At 39.2% G+C, this 18,429-nt stretch overlaps 1 protein-coding gene across 1 annotated transcript in view; it reads left to right on the top strand.

The window, feature by feature from the left end:
* The window catches only part of VSIG1 (V-set and immunoglobulin domain containing 1), a 65,922-nt gene that overhangs the window by 31,823 nt on the left and 15,670 nt on the right, over positions 1–18,429 (top strand). The window contains exon 4 of the mRNA XM_060182655.1: positions 8,315–8,478. Within this exon, the coding sequence (XP_060038638.1) occupies positions 8,315–8,478 (164 nt within the window). The remainder of the gene's footprint in view (positions 1–8,314; positions 8,479–18,429) is intronic.

Here is an 18,429-nt window from a genome sequence, read left to right as displayed (position 1 = left end):
TACAGCATGGCTTTAGGAATCTAGTTCTGCAAAAATTCACATTCACTTAATGAAAGCCTTGTGGCTTATGTTCCCTAACTCAACTTTTAAAACTGAGTTAGTGGATAAGTGCTTTTTGGAGTATATGGCCCAGAAGAGTAAGTATGGAACTCATTCTACCGCCAGTTTTGGTGGAGGGTACAAGGATTGTTAGATCTTCAAAAGAAAGTGTGATATACAGACATAAACCTTTTTCTGCTCCATAATCCCTGTGCCCTGCCTGTGAACTTTGTCTACTGAGGAAATCTTACCACACCAATTTGCTAACCTAATTTGTGAAAGGAGGCTAGTGAATGCTTTGAGACATCCATGGAAATATTTGAATTTAATTAGCCCTGTCAGCTTCTATTGCTTAGGCTCTCTTCCAACTCTACTGTCCCCCCATGACTTTTTAATGTGATTGATTTTGAACAAGAAAACTTAAAGAATTTATGTACAAAGAGTCTGAAGAATTTAAATCAGGGGGGAGGGGCAGGCGGTGGTGCACCCAGTTAAGCATAGGCATTACCAAATATAAGGACCCCAGTTTGAATCCGGCTCCCCCACCTGCAAGGAGGGAAGCTTCACTGTGTTGAAGTAGGTCTGAAGGTGTCTCTTTTTCTCTCTCCTCACCTCTGCTTCTCTCTGTCCTTTTCAACTGAAAAAAAAAATCGGAAAAAAAAAGGAAAAGGTGGCTGCTGAGAATAGTGCCTACACCAGGCTCAGTGATAACCCTGGTGACAGAGAAAAAAAAATAAATCCGTGGGTTCATTATCAACACAATAGCAAATAGTTCAGGGAAACACACCCCATGAAAAGTGTTTCAAAGAAAGCACAGATCTACTTTGTGAAAGGTCTGTACTCAATAAGTAAACCCAAAGAGGCTTATTTGCTTGGTGATGCCAGCAGATAAGCCTGGCAAACGTTGGGGTGACTGAAGAAGCCAGTCTGAGACTCAGCTTAGCCCAGGAAAGTTACAGGCCCCAGGCTGCACTGAATGGACCTCAGCACAATGGTGTTCTCAATTTTGAAGTTCTTTGTGATCCTAAACTGCCTCGCAGGTAAGGAAGGGAGCTCCAAACCCTCAAAGATGATTGGGAATGGAGTTTAAACTGAAATTGCAGGTTTTTACATAAAATAACCCCCACCCCTTCCCCACCTTGCCATTCCACTCTCTCAAAGTACTCTCAAACTAATTGTGATTGGTATAATGAGTCGAATAATTTTCTGAACTCTTGCTTAGCAAATATGTACCATGCTGATATTTGGGGTGGGGGTGAGGGCGGTTGGGGGAGGTAGCTTGTAGTTGTTTTGTGTCACTTCTGAATTAAGAATTCCTCAGGATAATTGTAGTTTCTTTCTCTCTTTTTCCCTTTCTTTCTTTCCTTTCTTTCTCTCTCTCTTACTTTCTTTCTTCACATATCTCTCTTCTTTTTTCTTCCTTCCTTCACTCCTTCCTTTTTTATTTTTCGCTTTTTTGTTTGAATGGTGAACAAATAAATTCAATCAGTAGCAAAAGACTGTACCATAATTATTATTAGTTTTCTGTTTTACTTCAAGCATTTCCCTTAAACTCACTGTGTGCTAACATTTAATAAATTACACTTTTCCAAGTTTAAAGTCTACATTTTGTAAAGGGTGTGAGTAGCCCACCATTGTGCACCCTATGGGCTTCTTTTTTCCAGATTTGAACAAAATAAACTCCTTTTTTGTGTCAAAATCCTGATGTTGATTAGATTCCCAGAAAGAATACTAATTAAAAAATCCTCAGTATTTTTTCATATACCAAATACATTTTGAGCCTGTTCTTATGATAACTTCACTCCATGGTATATATAATAATATTGCTTGCCCCAAAATTATATTTTCAAACTACCAGTGATAATAAGAAGTTATTAGAATAAGGTTTATTGAGTGCATTTAATTATGAAAGAAAATGCTCAGGAAAATATTAAGTGGAAAAAGAAAATGTTCATAATGTCCATGTTTCTTGGAACTAGAAGGCAATACTACATTTATGCAGTGATCTATCCCTACTCCAAGCTGGAAAAAAAATTCATCTTTCTCAATTCCCATTTTCATAGGAGCACATGTTGGTATTTCCCTTTCCCCCCATGGGAATATTCAAATTAAACCTTTAAAAAAGATAGTCTTTGTCTCATCCTCAACAACTTCTGTCGTTAGCTAATTGGGTCATTTCTGGTCTTCTGTACCAGCCTCTTAAAATTGCACATGTAGTCAACACCTAGTTCCCTATATGAGTACCTATATCAGACATGAGTTTTGGAGCAAGTACATAATGGTTTTCATTGTAACTAACATTTATGTAAATTTACTGATTATTACTGTAATGCATGGTCATTATAGAAAGTTTGGAAAGCATTGACATGTGTAAATATAAAGTATAAATCACTAGAATCTTACCACTCTAGAATGGGAGTGAATTTCTTATTTTGTTTCATATATATATGATTACAGAATTCGATTTATATACTGTGTACAACTCTCATTTAAATGTTCCTTAGCTGATATCAGGATCATTATTGTGACTTTGTCCTTACCTTGCTATATAACTTGCTATATAACTAATTTTGTTGTGCAGCTTACACTGAATATCTTTACATATACAATCTAGCTGACTCCAAACAAAATAAAACAGTGTCTGCCTAGCAGATGGAATAGAAACTTGGGGGTCGGGCGGTAGCACAGTGGGTTAAGCACACGTGGCACAAAGCGCAAGGCCCGGCATAAGGTATAGAAACTTGGTGTAATACCTTGTACTGTGCTTACGTGTGGAAGCCAGAGAAACCTTTCAGTAACCTGGACCTGACACTGTGGCATTCATTAGTTGTTCCAGATATAGCTTTGAAGCTACTGGCAATATTTCCATTAATGTACAATTTGATGTGTTGCCTGGTCCTTTTATCGGGCTAGGAAAATGCCATATTTTAATGGTATCAAACATGGTATCTGACACACAATGGGTACATAATGAATGCTTATTGAATAAGTGAATTATCTTCTGAAATCCTGCCACTGGTGACAATACAGATGAACCTTGAGGACATTATACTAAATAAAATAAATCAGTTAGAGAAAGACAAACACTGCATGATTACACTTATATGTGGAATAGAAAAACTCCAACTCCAAGAAAGCAAGGGTAGAGTGGCAGTTTCCAGGTGCTGGGGGAAATGAGATGTTGGTCAAAGGGTACGGACTTTAAATTAAAGGCAAAAAATTTCTGGAAATGAATGTACACCATGATGACTGTAGTCAATATTATATTGTAAATGCTTGGAAGTTTGTGATAGTAGGCCTTAAATGTTCTCTTTATGACAAATGGTGATTATGTGATATTATGTAGATGCTAATACTATGATGGTGATCATTTTGCAATAGATAAATGCGTCAAAGAAGCAACAAGTTCTACACCTTGAATGCATACACAGTCTAATACATCAATTCTATTTCAAAGCTGGAAAAAACAATAGAGTATCTTTCAGGTCTTGGTGCACGATGGTGGAGGAAGCTGGTTGGAGGGGAGTGGGGGCTTAGAATGTCTTCCAACTTCTGCACCCCATAATGACCCCATAATGACCTTGAATTCATACTCCCAGAGGGATAAAAAAATAATAATAGGGAAGCTTTCAAGGGAGGAGATGGGATACGGAGTTTTGGTGGTAGGAATTATGTGGAATTGTACCCCTCTTATCCTATGGTCTTCTCAATATTTCCATTTTATAAATAAAAAATAAATTTAAAAAGAATGTCTTGCAGGAAACTAAGAAATTTTCCACACTTACCAACAACTGTATTCACTGTTTACTGTACACCATTAGTACCTCCAACAAAATTAAAAAAAATAGATTACCTTCCAAATTTCTCCAGCATATAGAAATGATTTCCACCTACATATTTAACATCTATTTTCTCTACAATGAAGCAAGGCATATTTCATTTTGATCAAATCTTTCTGATAACTTCTTAGGAAATTTTAAGTTAAATTTCTTTTCAGGAAAATAATTTTTTATATTTATTTATTTTCCCTTTTGTTGCCCTTGTTGCTTTTCATTGTTGTTGTAGTTATTATTGTTGCTGTTATTGCTGTCGTCATTGTTAGGACAGGGAGAAATAGAGAGAGGAGGGGAAGACAGAGAAGGGGAGAGAGAGACAGACACCTGCAGACCTGCTTCACCGCCTGCTTGTGAAGCGACTCCCCCTGCAGGTGGGGAGCTGAGGGCTTGAACCGGGATCCTTCCTCCAGTCCTTGCTCTTTGCTTCACGTACGCTTAACCCTCTGTGCTACCGCCTGACTTCTAAGTAAATAATCTTAATCACTGCTATTTTCTGGAAAAAAGTATAAGCACAATTATTTTGGGTACGAGTTATATGTTTGAAAGATATGTTAATAATTTCATTTCATCTCTCTGGAGAAATGTACTATGCATTTTGGAATGGTAGTATATTTCAACCTTGATTTTGTACTCAAACAATGCATGATCATTTGGTTCTGATGTTTCCAACCCTCAAAACAAAGTTATTACATGTTAATTTGTTGGAATAAAATTATTCAAAATGCATTAGGCTAAATGGAAGATATTTTTATGATGGTATAGGAGGGAAACTAATAATATCCCTATAAGTAAATAAAAAATCTGTCATATTGATAGTATTAAATAAATAAACAAAACAAATTAAATTTTTTCTAAAATATTAACTTGAGCGTATGAACCTTGAATTACTTTTCTTTAATAGTGAACAACAATTTTTAAAAGCAGTTACTCATATTTCAACCACAGATTTTGACTGTTTTATTTTCTAATTCAGTTGGGTTACTTAATAAATTTTAAATCCTTAGTCTTGTTTATATCAAGTACTAATCTTTATTTTGCTATTTACTCCATTGTTTTAGTGTAGAGATATTTTGGATTTTCTTTAAGTAATTTTCTCAATTTAGAATCAGTTAATTCAAAGGAAGTGAAATTTCCCCCCAACAAAGAATGACTTTAAGTTTAAGACTAAATTTACACTGTTTACTTTACACATATGAATAAGTTAAATTAATTCCAATTAAAATATTATAAATTGTCTCCCTGAAAACATATATTAGAAATTCAGTCATACAGTTATACCAACCACTTTCTAGGTGCTCAGTAATTACATGTGGGGTGTCCTGGGAAGTGGCATAATGGCTAAAGCACTGGATTTAGAATTATGGGGTCTTGAGTCTGATTCCTGGCATTACATATGCCAGAGTGCTGCTCTGGTGTGTGTCTTCTCTCTCTCTCTCTCTCTCTCTCTCTCTCTCTCTCATCTCAGGGACTAGGAAAACATTGGGAGGGGAATTTTGGGAAGAAGGAAATGTCCTAGGGTTACAAATTGTTGCATTGGTTTGCACCCTAAAGCAATTCTCTCAATTCATGGAGACACTGGTTACCATGTCGAGTGCTAAATTCAGGCTAAGAAGTAGCTGGGCTAGTTGGCTTGACTGTGAAAGAGACCACGGCATTAAATCCTGAAATCCAGGTGATAATCAATCCAATGACTTGCTTTCTTAATGTTCAAACTGTTTGTCCTGAGAGACTCACATGAAATAACCCTTTTGCACTCTTATGAAGTAGGTTCAGGGAAAAACAGAAGTCCCACTAACACCACAGAAGCCAAACAGAACAAGACAACACTCAAAAACTCTAGAAATTAGACTACCATTAAAAACACAGCCCAAGGGGCCGGGCGGTAGCACAGGGGGTTAAGCACACGTGGCGCAAAGTGCAAGGACCGGTATAAGGATCCTTGTTGGAGCCCCAGACTCCCCACCTGCAGGGGGGTTGCTTCACAAGCGGTGAACCAGGTCTGCAGGTGTCTTTCTCTCCCTCTCTCTGTCTTCCTCTCCTCTCTCCATTTCTCTCTGTCCTATCCAACAACAACGACAGCAATAACAACAATAATAGAAACAACAACGATAAACAACAAGGGCAACAAAAGGGGAAAAAATGGCCTCCAGGAGCAGTGGATTTGTAGTGCAAGCACTGAGTCTCAGCAATTATCCTGGAGGCAACCCCTCGCAAAAAACCCAGCCCATTGTAGTAGGCTAAAATCTGTGGCAGAAACTTGATCAAAACATAAAATAAAAAAAAAACTGTCTGGGTGGAGGGTAGATAGCATATTAGTTGTGCAAACAGACTCTCACGCCTGAGGCTCCAAAGTCCCAGGTTCAATCCCCCAGCACCATAAATCAGAACTGAACAATGCTCTGGTAAACAAACAAACAAAAAACCTGCCGTAGTAAAATATTTAAATATGATTTTTTCTTTTTTTTTTCTTTTATTGCCCTTGTTGTTTATCGGTGTTGTTGTTACTATTATTGTTGTTACTATTATTGCTGTCATTGTTGTTGGACAGGACAGAGAGAAATTGAGAGGGGAGGGGAAGGCAGAGAGGGGAAAAGAAAGACAGACACCTGCAGACCTGCTTCACCACCTGTGAAGCGACACCCCTGCAGGTAGGGAGCCGGGGGCTTGAACCGGGATCCTTACGCAGGTCCTTGTGCTTTGTGCAACATGCACTTAACCCACTGCACTACCACACAGCCTCCTTAAATAAGAGTTTCTTAACAATAAAAAATTGTGGGTTTGGATAAATGTATATTGACATGTACCCACCATTATATTATGACACAGAATATTTTAGTTGCCCTAAAAATCCTCTGAGTTTCACCAAGCCAACTCTTCTAAGAGTAGCAGTAGTAAATTTCCACAAACTGGGTAATTTAAAATGAGAAAACAGGGGAGTCGGGCGGTAGCGTGCAGCGGGTTAAGCGCATTTGGCGCCAAGCACAAGGACAGGCTTAAGGATCCCGTTCCAGCCCCCGACTCCCCACTTTCCGGGGAGTCCCTTCACAGGCGGTGAAGCAGGTCTGCAGGTGTCTTTCTCTCCCCCTCTCTGTCTTCCCCTCCTCTCTCCATTTCTCTCTGTCCTATCTAACAACAACGACATCAATAACAACAATAACTGCAACAACAATAAAAAATATAAAACAAGGGCAACAAAAGGGAAACTAAATTAAAAAAATAAAAATAAAAGAGGAAACAGGGTTCATGTGGTGGTACACTCAATAGAGCACAAATATTACCATGCTTAAGGACCCATGCTCAAGTTGCAGGCCTTCACATACAGGGGGTTGAGGGTTCATGAGATGTGAAGTAGTGTACTCTAGGTACCTTTCTCCCTCTCTGCCTCCCCCTTCCCTCTCATTTTCTCTCTGTCTTATCAAATACAAGCAAGAAAGGGAGGAAGGAAAGAAGGAAGGAAAAAAAGAAGGAAGGAAGGAAGGAAGGAAGGAAGGAAGGAAGGAAGGAAGGAAGGAAGGAGGAAGGAAGGAAGGAGTGGAGGGAGGGGGAGGGATGGGAGGGGAAAATGGCCATCAGAAGCAGTGGATTTGTCATGCAAACACTGAGCCCAGCAATAACCCTGATGACAATAAATAAATAAATAAATAAATAAATAAATCCATTCTTTCATAGTTCCAGAGGCCAAAGGTTCCAGATCAATGTGCTGACCTGATAGATCCTTTCTGGAGACTATGAAGGACAATCTGTGCCTTGCCCTCCTCTCCTAGATGCCTCATAGACATTCTGGGCACTTGTGGCTTGTTGATATGTCACTGTAATTTCTTCTCTCTCCACATGGCCTTTCCTCTGTGTCAAATCCTCCTTTCCTTTTTCATGCAAGAACAGTAGCCATTGGATATAGCACCCACCCTAAATCTTGGATGATCTCATCTGAAGATTTTTCACTTAATTGCATTGCAAATGAAGATCATTAATTAGGTCGCATTCATAGGGACCAGGGGTTCGAACTTGGGTATATTTTTCCTAGGAACACAATACAACCTATGACAGAAGAGAACTACTTCAATTTGATAAAAAAAATCTACAAATAATCTATAGTTAACATCCCACTTAATGGTGAAATGTTGAACGTTTCCCCCCTAATATTGGAAATCAAACAAGTATGTCCACTCTTAACTCTTTTATTTAGAACTAGATGTTATAATCACTACACAAAAAAAACAATGAATATAAATAAAATGTATACATATAGAGCTTTGTAAAGAAGAAATAACATCAACAATAGTCAAAAAATAGTGTCATCTAAATTATATAAACAACTTTCAAAAGTCAAAAGTAAATAATAAAAACATCCAACTAGAAAAAGAGCAGAATATATGAAAATTTTTCTCAATGTATTTTGTGATGAAAAAGTTTCATCATTTTAATGATTTTTTTTTCAGGTCAAGTTAGTACTGTGCAAGTAACCACCCCATACAATTTTGTGAACGTGACAGTTGGATCTAATGTCACTCTCCTCTGCACCTACACCACGACTGAGGCCTCTCGGAAGATGCTTTCCATCCAGTGGTCATTTCACAATGAGAAGAATCAAAAACCAGATACTGTAAGGACTTTTCCCCTAATTTATTTCCCTTTCATAGTAATGACTGAAAGAAAACATTTGGTTGTCGGCGCATGAAGGAATAGAGAGCCAGCAGCATAACCTCAGATAAAACAAATGTTTGAAAGTAATTACTTGCAGAAGACATCACTAAAGTGGCCTTTATTCTCTCTTCAGGTTCAATTATAGCCTGTTATTTTAATTATCTGTAGATCAACATCATGTATATCTGCTCTCTAGGGTAGACAAGAATAATCTTTCTTATAGGTGAAATGAAGTGTATTTCTGAAGTGGCCTCTACACTCCACCCAATATTATGAGAGATACTACTATTATAATATTTCCCAAATAATTCCAAAACACCCAAGTTCAAATTCATGTTCTAGATGACTGTCTGATTTCTATCAAACTTAATACCTGGAATCTACTTGTCAAATAAGCTAGCACATTGTGTTTCACTGAGTCAAAATGGAATGAGACTTTCCAAATTACTAGTGATAACCCACTTGTAATGAAGGGAAGCAGGAGGACAGGGTATAGGACAGCTAAGCTAGGACCTGAGGGGAAAGGTTGCCAAGAGGGGAGAGAGTGTGAGTAAAAGTTGAAGGACAGTGATATTTTTTAATCTTACCTTAAGGGTTATTCTTGTTTTTTTAATTAGCCCAGACTAAATTTGTATACTTAAAAGTGTGTGTGCATGTACACATGGATATTCTAGGGTGTACCTAGAATATCTCAAAAAGGTATATATATATATATGTCATAAGATTTTCAAAAGAATACATGATCCAAAATGAATTCAGAGAAGAGACAAATTAGCAAGATTTAAAATAATTGGCAAAGGACAACAAAAGAGAATAAATAAATTATATACATAATAATTGGCAATACAATCAGACTTCCCTGGACAGACAACCTCACCAATGTATCATGGAGCTCTGATTCCCCAGAACCCCGCCCCATTAGGGAAAGAGAGAGGCAGGCTGGGAGTATGGATCGACCTGTCAACACCCTTGTTCATCAAGGAAGCAATTACAGAAGCCAGACCTTCCACCTTCTGTATCCCACAATGACCTTGCATCCATATTCCCAGAGGGTTAAAGAATAGGAAAACTATCATGGGAGGGGATAGGATATGGAGTTCTGGTGGTGGGAATTGTGGGGAGTTTTGCCCTCTTATCCTATGGTTTTGTCAGTGTTTCGTTTTTATAAATAAAAAAGAAAGGAAGGAAGGAAGGAAGGAAGGAAGGAAGGAAGGAAGGAAGGAAGGGAGGGAGGGAGGAAGGAAGGAAGGAAGGAAGGAAATAACAACTGGCAATAATTTAATGGGATCTTGAAGGAAAAGAAAGGTTCTGTTTAATAGAAATATCAAGTGAGAGTGAGTTAAATAGATTGGGGAAAGGTCAGGGACAGAGAGTGAAGAGATCTTTAATTTAGCAGAATAATACTTTGGCCAGTATGACTTCAGTCATCAATGACATTCGGAGGTGCCTGAATCTTCTGTTTGTCTGAACACTTCTTTGGCAGGAAATGCTGTTTAAGAGGAGGTTCCATCAATGCCACTCTCTAGTCAAAGTTAAATAATATGTTCAGTTTTGGTCACTATGTGACCCTCTTGAAAATATGGTAGAAAAGCATTGGTCATCTATATATTTCATGGAATAGCAGCTGACAGAACACATGTAAAAGCACATAGAAAAATATAAACCCCTCTAAGTTTTCTTCCTTATAAACATCATTTTCAGCAACAGTAATTCTACTACTATTTGTCATCTGAAATGTTTTTTTTAATCTGAAATTTCCTGACCCCAAACCATACATGCTTTAGTCAAAAAAATCATCCCTTTCTTTTGATAGTGGATCTCTTAAACTAGATGACAGTTATCACATGATTTTCTTTCTTTAAAATTTTGGTTTCTCGACTAGCTTTCTCAATGCATTGCTTTTGTAGGCTTGAAGGTCTTCTCATTTTACTAGTAGAGACTGGATTTAGAGAAGCCTTGCTCATGTATCTTAAAATGGTTTATGATCAAATCCAGTCACCAGGAGAACAGACAGTTCAGTTTGAATTCAGAAAGACATATTCTTCCTTATGCCTGGTCTGGCACTGATATTTATAAAACCATTCCCTTGACGGATTGAGGTGACTAGTGAGGGGCTGAGAAATGTTGGGAAGAAGGATCTTGTGATAAACAGTCTCTCCTCAACCTGCACATGTAGAAAATAAAGGTGTAAGTAATTGAATTGAGTGTGTCTCAGGCTGAGACAATCTCTTAGAGGCATTTTGGAAAGAAAACCTATTAACAAAGCATATTTATTGAGTTACTTTTTTAACTTAGCATTTGCTTCATTCATCAAAATGTCAGGTCAAAGGCAAGTAATTTAAGATATCTACTCTTTTTTTTTTTGCCTCCAGGGTTATTGCTGAGGCTGGGTGCCTGCACCATGAATCTAGTGCTCCTGGAGGCTTCCCTCTCCCTTTTGTTGCCCTTGTTGTTTTATCGTTGTTGTGGTTATTATTATTATTGATGTCGTTTTTGTTGGGGAGGACAGAGAGAAATCGAGAGAGGAGAGGAAGATAGAGAGGGGGAGAGAAAGATAGACAAGTGCAGACCTGCTTCACCGCCCATAAAGTGACTCCCTCTGCAGGGGGGAGCCAAAGGCTCAAACTGGGATCCTTATGCCGGTCTTTGCACTTCACACCATGTGTGCTTAACCCACTGGCTACCGCCTGACCCCCGGTATCTACTCTTTTAAGATGTCCAAATCAAAGGATTTTTTTTTTGCACTGAGCACTGGATCAATGTGAACATGCTTCTTAACTTTAAAACATTCTAGATGTTTCTACAAGTGCATGAGAACTGCACTGTGTCTGTACTTGAGCCCCATGGAAGACAGAGTAGAGTAGGGCCAGCAAAACACCCACCAAAAGATAAGTTTTCTCCTTTTCTTTTTCCATATAGATAACTTGTTCCCAGGAGGATCCTCATTACAACTATCCTTAGGCTACCTACTTCCAGAAAACTAGAGTCCTTCCCCTATTTCTTCATATCTTGCAGGCGTGTACTTTTCCCAGCTTTTAAAAAAATGAGTAGTTTAAGAGCTGTAGTGGAGGGGGTGGGTGGTGGCCCAGTGGGTTAAGCGCATGTGGCGCAAAGCGCAAGGAGCGGAGTAAGGATCCCGGTTCGAGCCCCTGGCTCCCCACCTGCAGGGGAGTCGCTTCACAGGCGGTGAAGCAGGTCTGCAGGTGTCTATCTTTCTCTCCCCCTCTCTGTCTTTCCCTCCTCTCTCCATTTCTCTCTGTCCTATCCAACAACGAACGACATCAACAATGGCAATAATAATAACCACAACGAGGCTACAACAACAAGGGCAACAAAAGGGGGAGAAAATGGCCTCCAGGAGCGGTGGTTTTATGGTGCAGGCACCGATCCCAGCAATAACCCTGGAGGAAAAAAAAAAAAAAGAGCTGCAGTGGAAACTTCTTCATGGATGTTAGTTCAACTCTTTGATGTTTTACTTACTTGCTGACTGGATGTCCTTAGACAAATTACTTGACCTTTCAGAGGTTAAGACTTCCTTATCTATAAAGTGGTGTTATATAACTGTGAAGTCTTCCGCAATGTGACCATTCAAGGAATGTGAGTTACTATTAGAATTCTTTTTCTAGGGAGGCGGGTGGTAGCACACTGGATTAAGCGCACATAGTGGGAAGCGCAAGGATCCCAGTTCGAGGATCACTTTGCAAGCAGTAAAGCAGGTCTGCAGGTTGTCTATCTTTCTCTCCCCCTATTTACTTCCCCTCCTCTCTTAATTTCTCTCTGTCCTATCCAACTACAACAACAACAGTAGCAGCAGCAACAACAACACTAACAATAACAGCAACAACAATGGAAAAAAGACGCTGCGAGAAGCAGTGGATTCATAGTGCAGGCACCGAGTCCCAGCAATAACGCTGGAGGGGAAAAAAAAAAAAAGAATTCTTACCATGGATAACTATAGTATCTGGGACATGCAGACTAGAATAGAAGTTTTGACTAGTCTGGTACCCTTCTAGCTATTCCAATGGCTTTCTCTTTTTCACCTAACCAATCACTGTTAAAACTACAGAACCCTTACCTGCCCATGACCATAACAAGCATTGATCTAAGTGACCATGTATTTCTCTGTTTAAATTTTTTTCTGCCCCTTGTATCCCTGAGTTATGGGTACTAGGGAATCCAGCCCACCAAGACACATGTAGTGTAGCTCAACATCCTAACCCAAGACGGGTTCTAGAGCCTCTCTACCTTTCAGGTTCCTGTGGCTATAGGGACAGACCCTTTCTCTGTCTTCACCTTACCCCCTTAACAGGAATCCTTCCCAATAAAAAGAACCTTAGTTGATATGATACTTTGCAATATGGGATTTGGCCTTTTCAGATTTGTTGCTTCTTTGAGCATGCCCATGCATTCAAAACTCTGTGCAGCATATTATATGTCAATGTAGGGATGATTGGTGATTGTTTGGGGATGAGGAAAAAAAGACTGCTGTGCTCTTAGGCAATTCTATGTTGTGTGAGAGTAAGATCTTGCCAGACTGACCATCTGAGTGACAAGTACTGTTTCAATTCAACTTCTGGGTTTATGTGGAAGTGTTCAATGTAGCATTCAGCTCTCAGATCCACCCATTTCTACTCAAACACAGCACATCCCGTGCCTCAGTACTGAGGGTATGGAGGAAAAAAGAGTCAGTCAGTGTCTAAATATGGCGCATGCAAGAGATGCCCGGGGAAGATGTAGCTGGACCTCTCAGGTAAGAATGCCTCTTGGTATACTACTGGACCCTCTCATTGTTAGGAGTCTCTAGAACAGTGGCACCCACTTTTCAGACTGGGGCAGGAGGGTATGAGATTGGTAACTACCCAGACCAGCACAAGGCCTTGGCCAAACCAGCACAGTCTTGAGTTTGCTTTCTTGTGTCCATACCTGGAATTATTTATTTATTTATTTATTTATTTATTTATTTATTTATTTATATTTCCTTCAAAAGTTTCAGGGCATAATAGTTGCTTTTAGAAAAGCAGTAGCCAACTTTAGCTGTAAACTCATTTTCTCCCTCCCTCCCAAATCATTGTGCTAATTTTGTATCCTTTGGGACAAAATAGATGGAACTAGAAGTGATTATGCTGAATGGAGTAAGAGGTGAAAGACAACAGTCACAAGGTTTTGCTCATATGGCGAATGTAGAGAATTAAAGTATATGACATATAGATAGATAGATAGATAGATAGATAGACAGAGGAAAAAAGACAACAAAACTTTCAGATTTTGTAAGTACTATGTGGATTATAGGAAGGGTTGAACTTTGGTGGTGAATACAGTTAAGCCCTGAAGCCTTAACTTTTGCAAACCATTATAAAATCACTGCTAAAAAAAGTGGTTGACTTCAAGGTCTAGTATTTCTTAATATCCACAGAGAGAATGCTACCGTTTTTTGACCTTCCCCTCGAAGAAGTTCTTTGCTTTTTAGCGATGGCAGATGTATCATACAAATCTTCTGATCAGGAGAACCAGGATATTCATTATCATAGCCTTCCTCTTAATAAAGTCCTCTCAGAAGAGATGGACAGTTTCAGAGCACCAGCCACTCAGCAGAGACTTGAAGCTGAACATAACTCTGGAACCTTGATATGCACACTAGAAGTTTTTTTTAATATTTATTTATCATTTTTACTGGGGGGTAATAGTTTACAGTAAAGTTGTTTCTTTCTCATCTTCCCATCATAGGTGTCTGTAAAACACACTCACCCCCAGCCTAGGTCGTTTTGCCTTCATGTACTATCATTCCAAAAGCCATTCCCCAATCCTCTCCCTTCCCTCTCATTTCCCAGAGTCCTTTGCTTTGGTACAATATACCAACACCAGTACAGGTTTTACTTTGTCTTTTCCCTTTCTGCCATTGTTTATTAAGTTATTCCCTTGAGTGAGACCATCTGGTATTCATCCTTCCCCTTTTTTGTTTATCTCACTTAACATTATTCCAACCTTTGTGGAAAGTAGTCTGGGGAATTATCAGAGTGCTAGAAAGTTTCTACCCTATAACTTGGCAATTACCATCCTGGGGATATATCCAAAGGAAGCAAGCATACCCATCTGAAATGATCAATGTACACCTATGTTCATAGCAACACACTTTGTAATAGCCCAAACTTGAACATGATAGTATACATGGAAAAACCTAAGGAATCCAGCAAGAAGCTTTTGGAAATCATCAGGCAATACAGTAATGTGTCAGGCTATAAAATTAACATTCAAAAGTCAGTGGCATTCCTCTATGCAAACACTAAGTTAGAAGAAATTGAAATCCAGAAATCAGTTCCTTTTTCTATAGCAACAAAAACAATAAAATATCTAGGAATAAACCTAACCAAAGAAGTGAAAGACTTGTATACTGAAAATTATGAGTCACTACTCAAAGAAATTGAAAAAGACACAAAGAAGTGGAAAGATATTCCATGTTCATGGGTTGGAAGAATTAACATCATCAAAATGAATATATTACCCAGAGCCATCTACAAATTTAATGCTATCCCCATCAAGATCCCAAGCACATTTTTTAGGAGAATAGAACAAATGCTACAAATGTTTATCTGGAACCAGAAAAGACCTAGAATTGCCAAAACAATCTTGAGAAAAAAGAATAGAACCGGAGGCATCACACTGCCAGATCTCAAACTGTATTATAGGGCCATTGTCATCAAAAGTGCTTGGTACTGGAACATGAACAGACACACTGACCAGTGGAATAGAATTGAGAGCCCAGAAATGAGGCCCCACACATATGGACATCTAATCTTTGACAAAGGGGCCCAGACTATTATATGGGGGAAGCAGAGTCTCCTCAACAAATGGTGTTGGAAACAATGGGTTGAAACATGCAGAAGAATGAAACTGAATCAATGTATTTCACCAAATACAAAAGTAAATTCCAAGTGGATCAAGGACTTGGATGTTAGACCAGAAACTATCAGATACTTAGAGGAAAATATTGGAAGAACTTTTTTCCGTATAAATTTTAAAGAAATTTTCAATGAAACGAATCCAATTACAAGGAAGACTAAGGCAAGTATAAACCTATGGGACTACATCAAATTGAAAAGCTTCTTCACAGCAAAAGAAACCACTACCCAAATCAAGAGACCCCCTCACAGAATGGGAGAAGATCCTTACATGCCATACATCAGATAAGAGTTTAATAACCAACATATATAAAGAGCTTGCCAGACTCAACAACAAGACAACAAATAACCCCATCCAAAAATGGGGGGAGGACTTGGACAGAATATTCACCACAGAAGAGATCCAAAAGGCCGAGAAACACATGAAAAAATGCTCCAAGTCTCTAATTGTCAGAGAAATGCAAATCAAGACAACAATGAGATATCACTTCACTCCTGTGAGAATGTCACACATCAGAAAAGGTAACAGCAGCAAATGCTGGAGAGGGTGTGGGGTCAAAGGAACCCTCCTGCACTGCTGGTGGGAATGTCAATTGGTCCAACCTCTGTGGAGAACAGTCTGGAGAACTCTCAGAAGGCTAGAAATGGACCTACCCTATGACCCTGCAATTCCCCTCCTGGGGATATATCCTAAGGAACCCAACACATCCATCCAAATAGATCTGTGTACACATATGTTCTTGGCAGCACAATTTGTAATAGCCAAAACCTGGAAGCAACCCAGGTGTCCAACAACAGATGAGTGGCTGAGCAAGTTGTGGTATATATACACAATGGACTACTAGTCAGCTGTAAAAAATGGTGACTTCACCGTTTTCGATCTTGGATGGACCTTGAAAAAATCATGTCGAGTGAAATAAGTCAGAAACAGAAGGATGAATACGGGATGATCTCACTCTCAGGCCGAAGTTGAAAAACAAGATTAGAAAAGAAAACACAAGTTGAACCTGAAATGGAATTGGAGTATTACACCAAAGTGAAAGACTCGTGGGTGGGTGGGGAGAATACAGGTCCATGAAAAATGATGAATGACATAGTGGGGGTTGTATTGTTAAATGGGAATCTGGGGAATGTTATGTATGTAAAAAAAAAAAAAAGAAGTAGAAACGCAAAGCAGAAATTGACTGAGTTTGGAGTATGGCACCAAAGTAAGAAAGCAGAAGTACACTAGAGTTTGCATCACCAGGTTCCAGGTGTCATCAGGATGCCGGCCAGACTTCCCTGGATTGAAGACCCCACCAATATGTCCTGGAGCTCAGATTCCCCAGAGACCCACCCTACTAGGGAAAGAGAGCGGCAGACTGGGAGTATGGACCGACCAGTCAACGCCCATGTTCAGCGGGGAAGCAATTACAGAAGCCAGACCTTCTACCTTCTGCAACCCACAATGACCCTGGGTCCATGCTCCCAGAGGGATAGAGAATGGGAAAGCTATCCGGGGAGGGGGTGAGATATGGAGATTGGGCAGTGGGAATTGTGTGGAGTTGTACCCCTCCTACCCTATGGTTTTATTAATTAATCCTTTCTTAAATAAAAAAAATTTAAAAAAAATAGCCCAAACTTGAAAGTAACCCAGATATTCAACAACAGATAAGTGACTAAGGACATTGTGATATTCATACATAATAGATTAGCAGTCTTGACTGGTATGATACTCCTTTAGCCACCTCAATGGCTTTCCCTTTCACCCAGCCAGTCACAGCTAAAACTAAAGAAAAGTCACTTTCCCATGAGCAGAGCAAAAATTGGCCCAACTGAGCACGTGTCTCTCAGACAATGCCTACTCTTCTAGACTACCTATAATGGAAGAACCTTTCTGCTATTCTTATCTCCCCAAAACACATATAATGTGAATGACTTTTTAAATAATTAAAGTAATGTTGATACAACAGGGGTGGGGAACATTATTTATTTAACCAAGGGCCTTTTTAATATTTATAACACCATTCGCAGACCACACAAAATCATCAACTTAAAAACTAGCACTTACTGTTGCTATGGAAAAAAGCTATGGTTGCCTTAGCAGTGTCAGACTGTATGATTTTGCAGGCTACATATGGCCTGGACCAACCTTGGTTTATAATATTTTATTTTGTTTCAACTGTAAGGCCTTATATATCAACATTTTAACTTTTTAAACTTTATTTTATTAGTGATTTAATAATAATCTACAAGGTTGTGGGATAATAGGGGTACAATTTCCACCACCAGAGTGCCATATCCCATACCCTCCACTGGAAGGTTCCCTAGTCTTTATGCCTCTGGGAGTATGGAGCAAAGATTTTTATGGGGTGCAGAAGGTGGGAGGTCTGGCTTCTATAATTGCTTCTCCAGTAGACATGTGTGTTGACAGGTTGATCCATATCCCCCAGTCTGTTTCTGTCTTCCCCTAGCGGGGTAGGGCTCTGGAGAGGTAGGGTTCCAGGATGCATTGGTGAGGACATCTGCACAGGGAGGTCTTTTTAGCAGAATTTTAGCCTCTAACCATCTCCATAAAGCTGATGCCTTTTAGTCAATATGCCCACCCCTTGCCCTCTTCTCTCCTAGCAACTACTATTTTCTTTTTATAGTCTAAAAAGTCTATTTTGTTTCATTTGCTCCTTTGCTTCCTTAAAAAGTCCTTTTGAGGGCCTCTTCTCATATTCTGCGATTGCTCAGATTCCTCTAAACTGGCCTGACCTCTACAGGTAGCATTGTGTCAAATGATTTTAAAATCTCAGAAGTGTGGGGGCATTTCACTTCTTCAGATGCTTTGGAAATGACTGGGGTGTTGGTTTGGTTGCTAAAGCTGGGATCCATTATTGGCATTCTGAGACGTAGCCAGAGATGACAAATATCTTGCAATGCACCAGAAATATCCTCAATGAGAAACATTACATGTTTTCTCTTTCCAACAGTACCTCCCATGAAATGATCTATTACGTGTCTCATTTCCCTAAGTGCCTATTCTTGCT

Source organism: Erinaceus europaeus, chromosome X (genome assembly GCF_950295315.1).
Source record: "Erinaceus europaeus chromosome X, mEriEur2.1, whole genome shotgun sequence".
In the NCBI taxonomy this organism is placed as follows: Eukaryota; Metazoa; Chordata; class Mammalia; order Eulipotyphla; family Erinaceidae; genus Erinaceus; species Erinaceus europaeus.
Note: the sequence above shows the minus strand (reverse complement) of the source record. Positions and strands in the feature narration are given on the sequence as shown.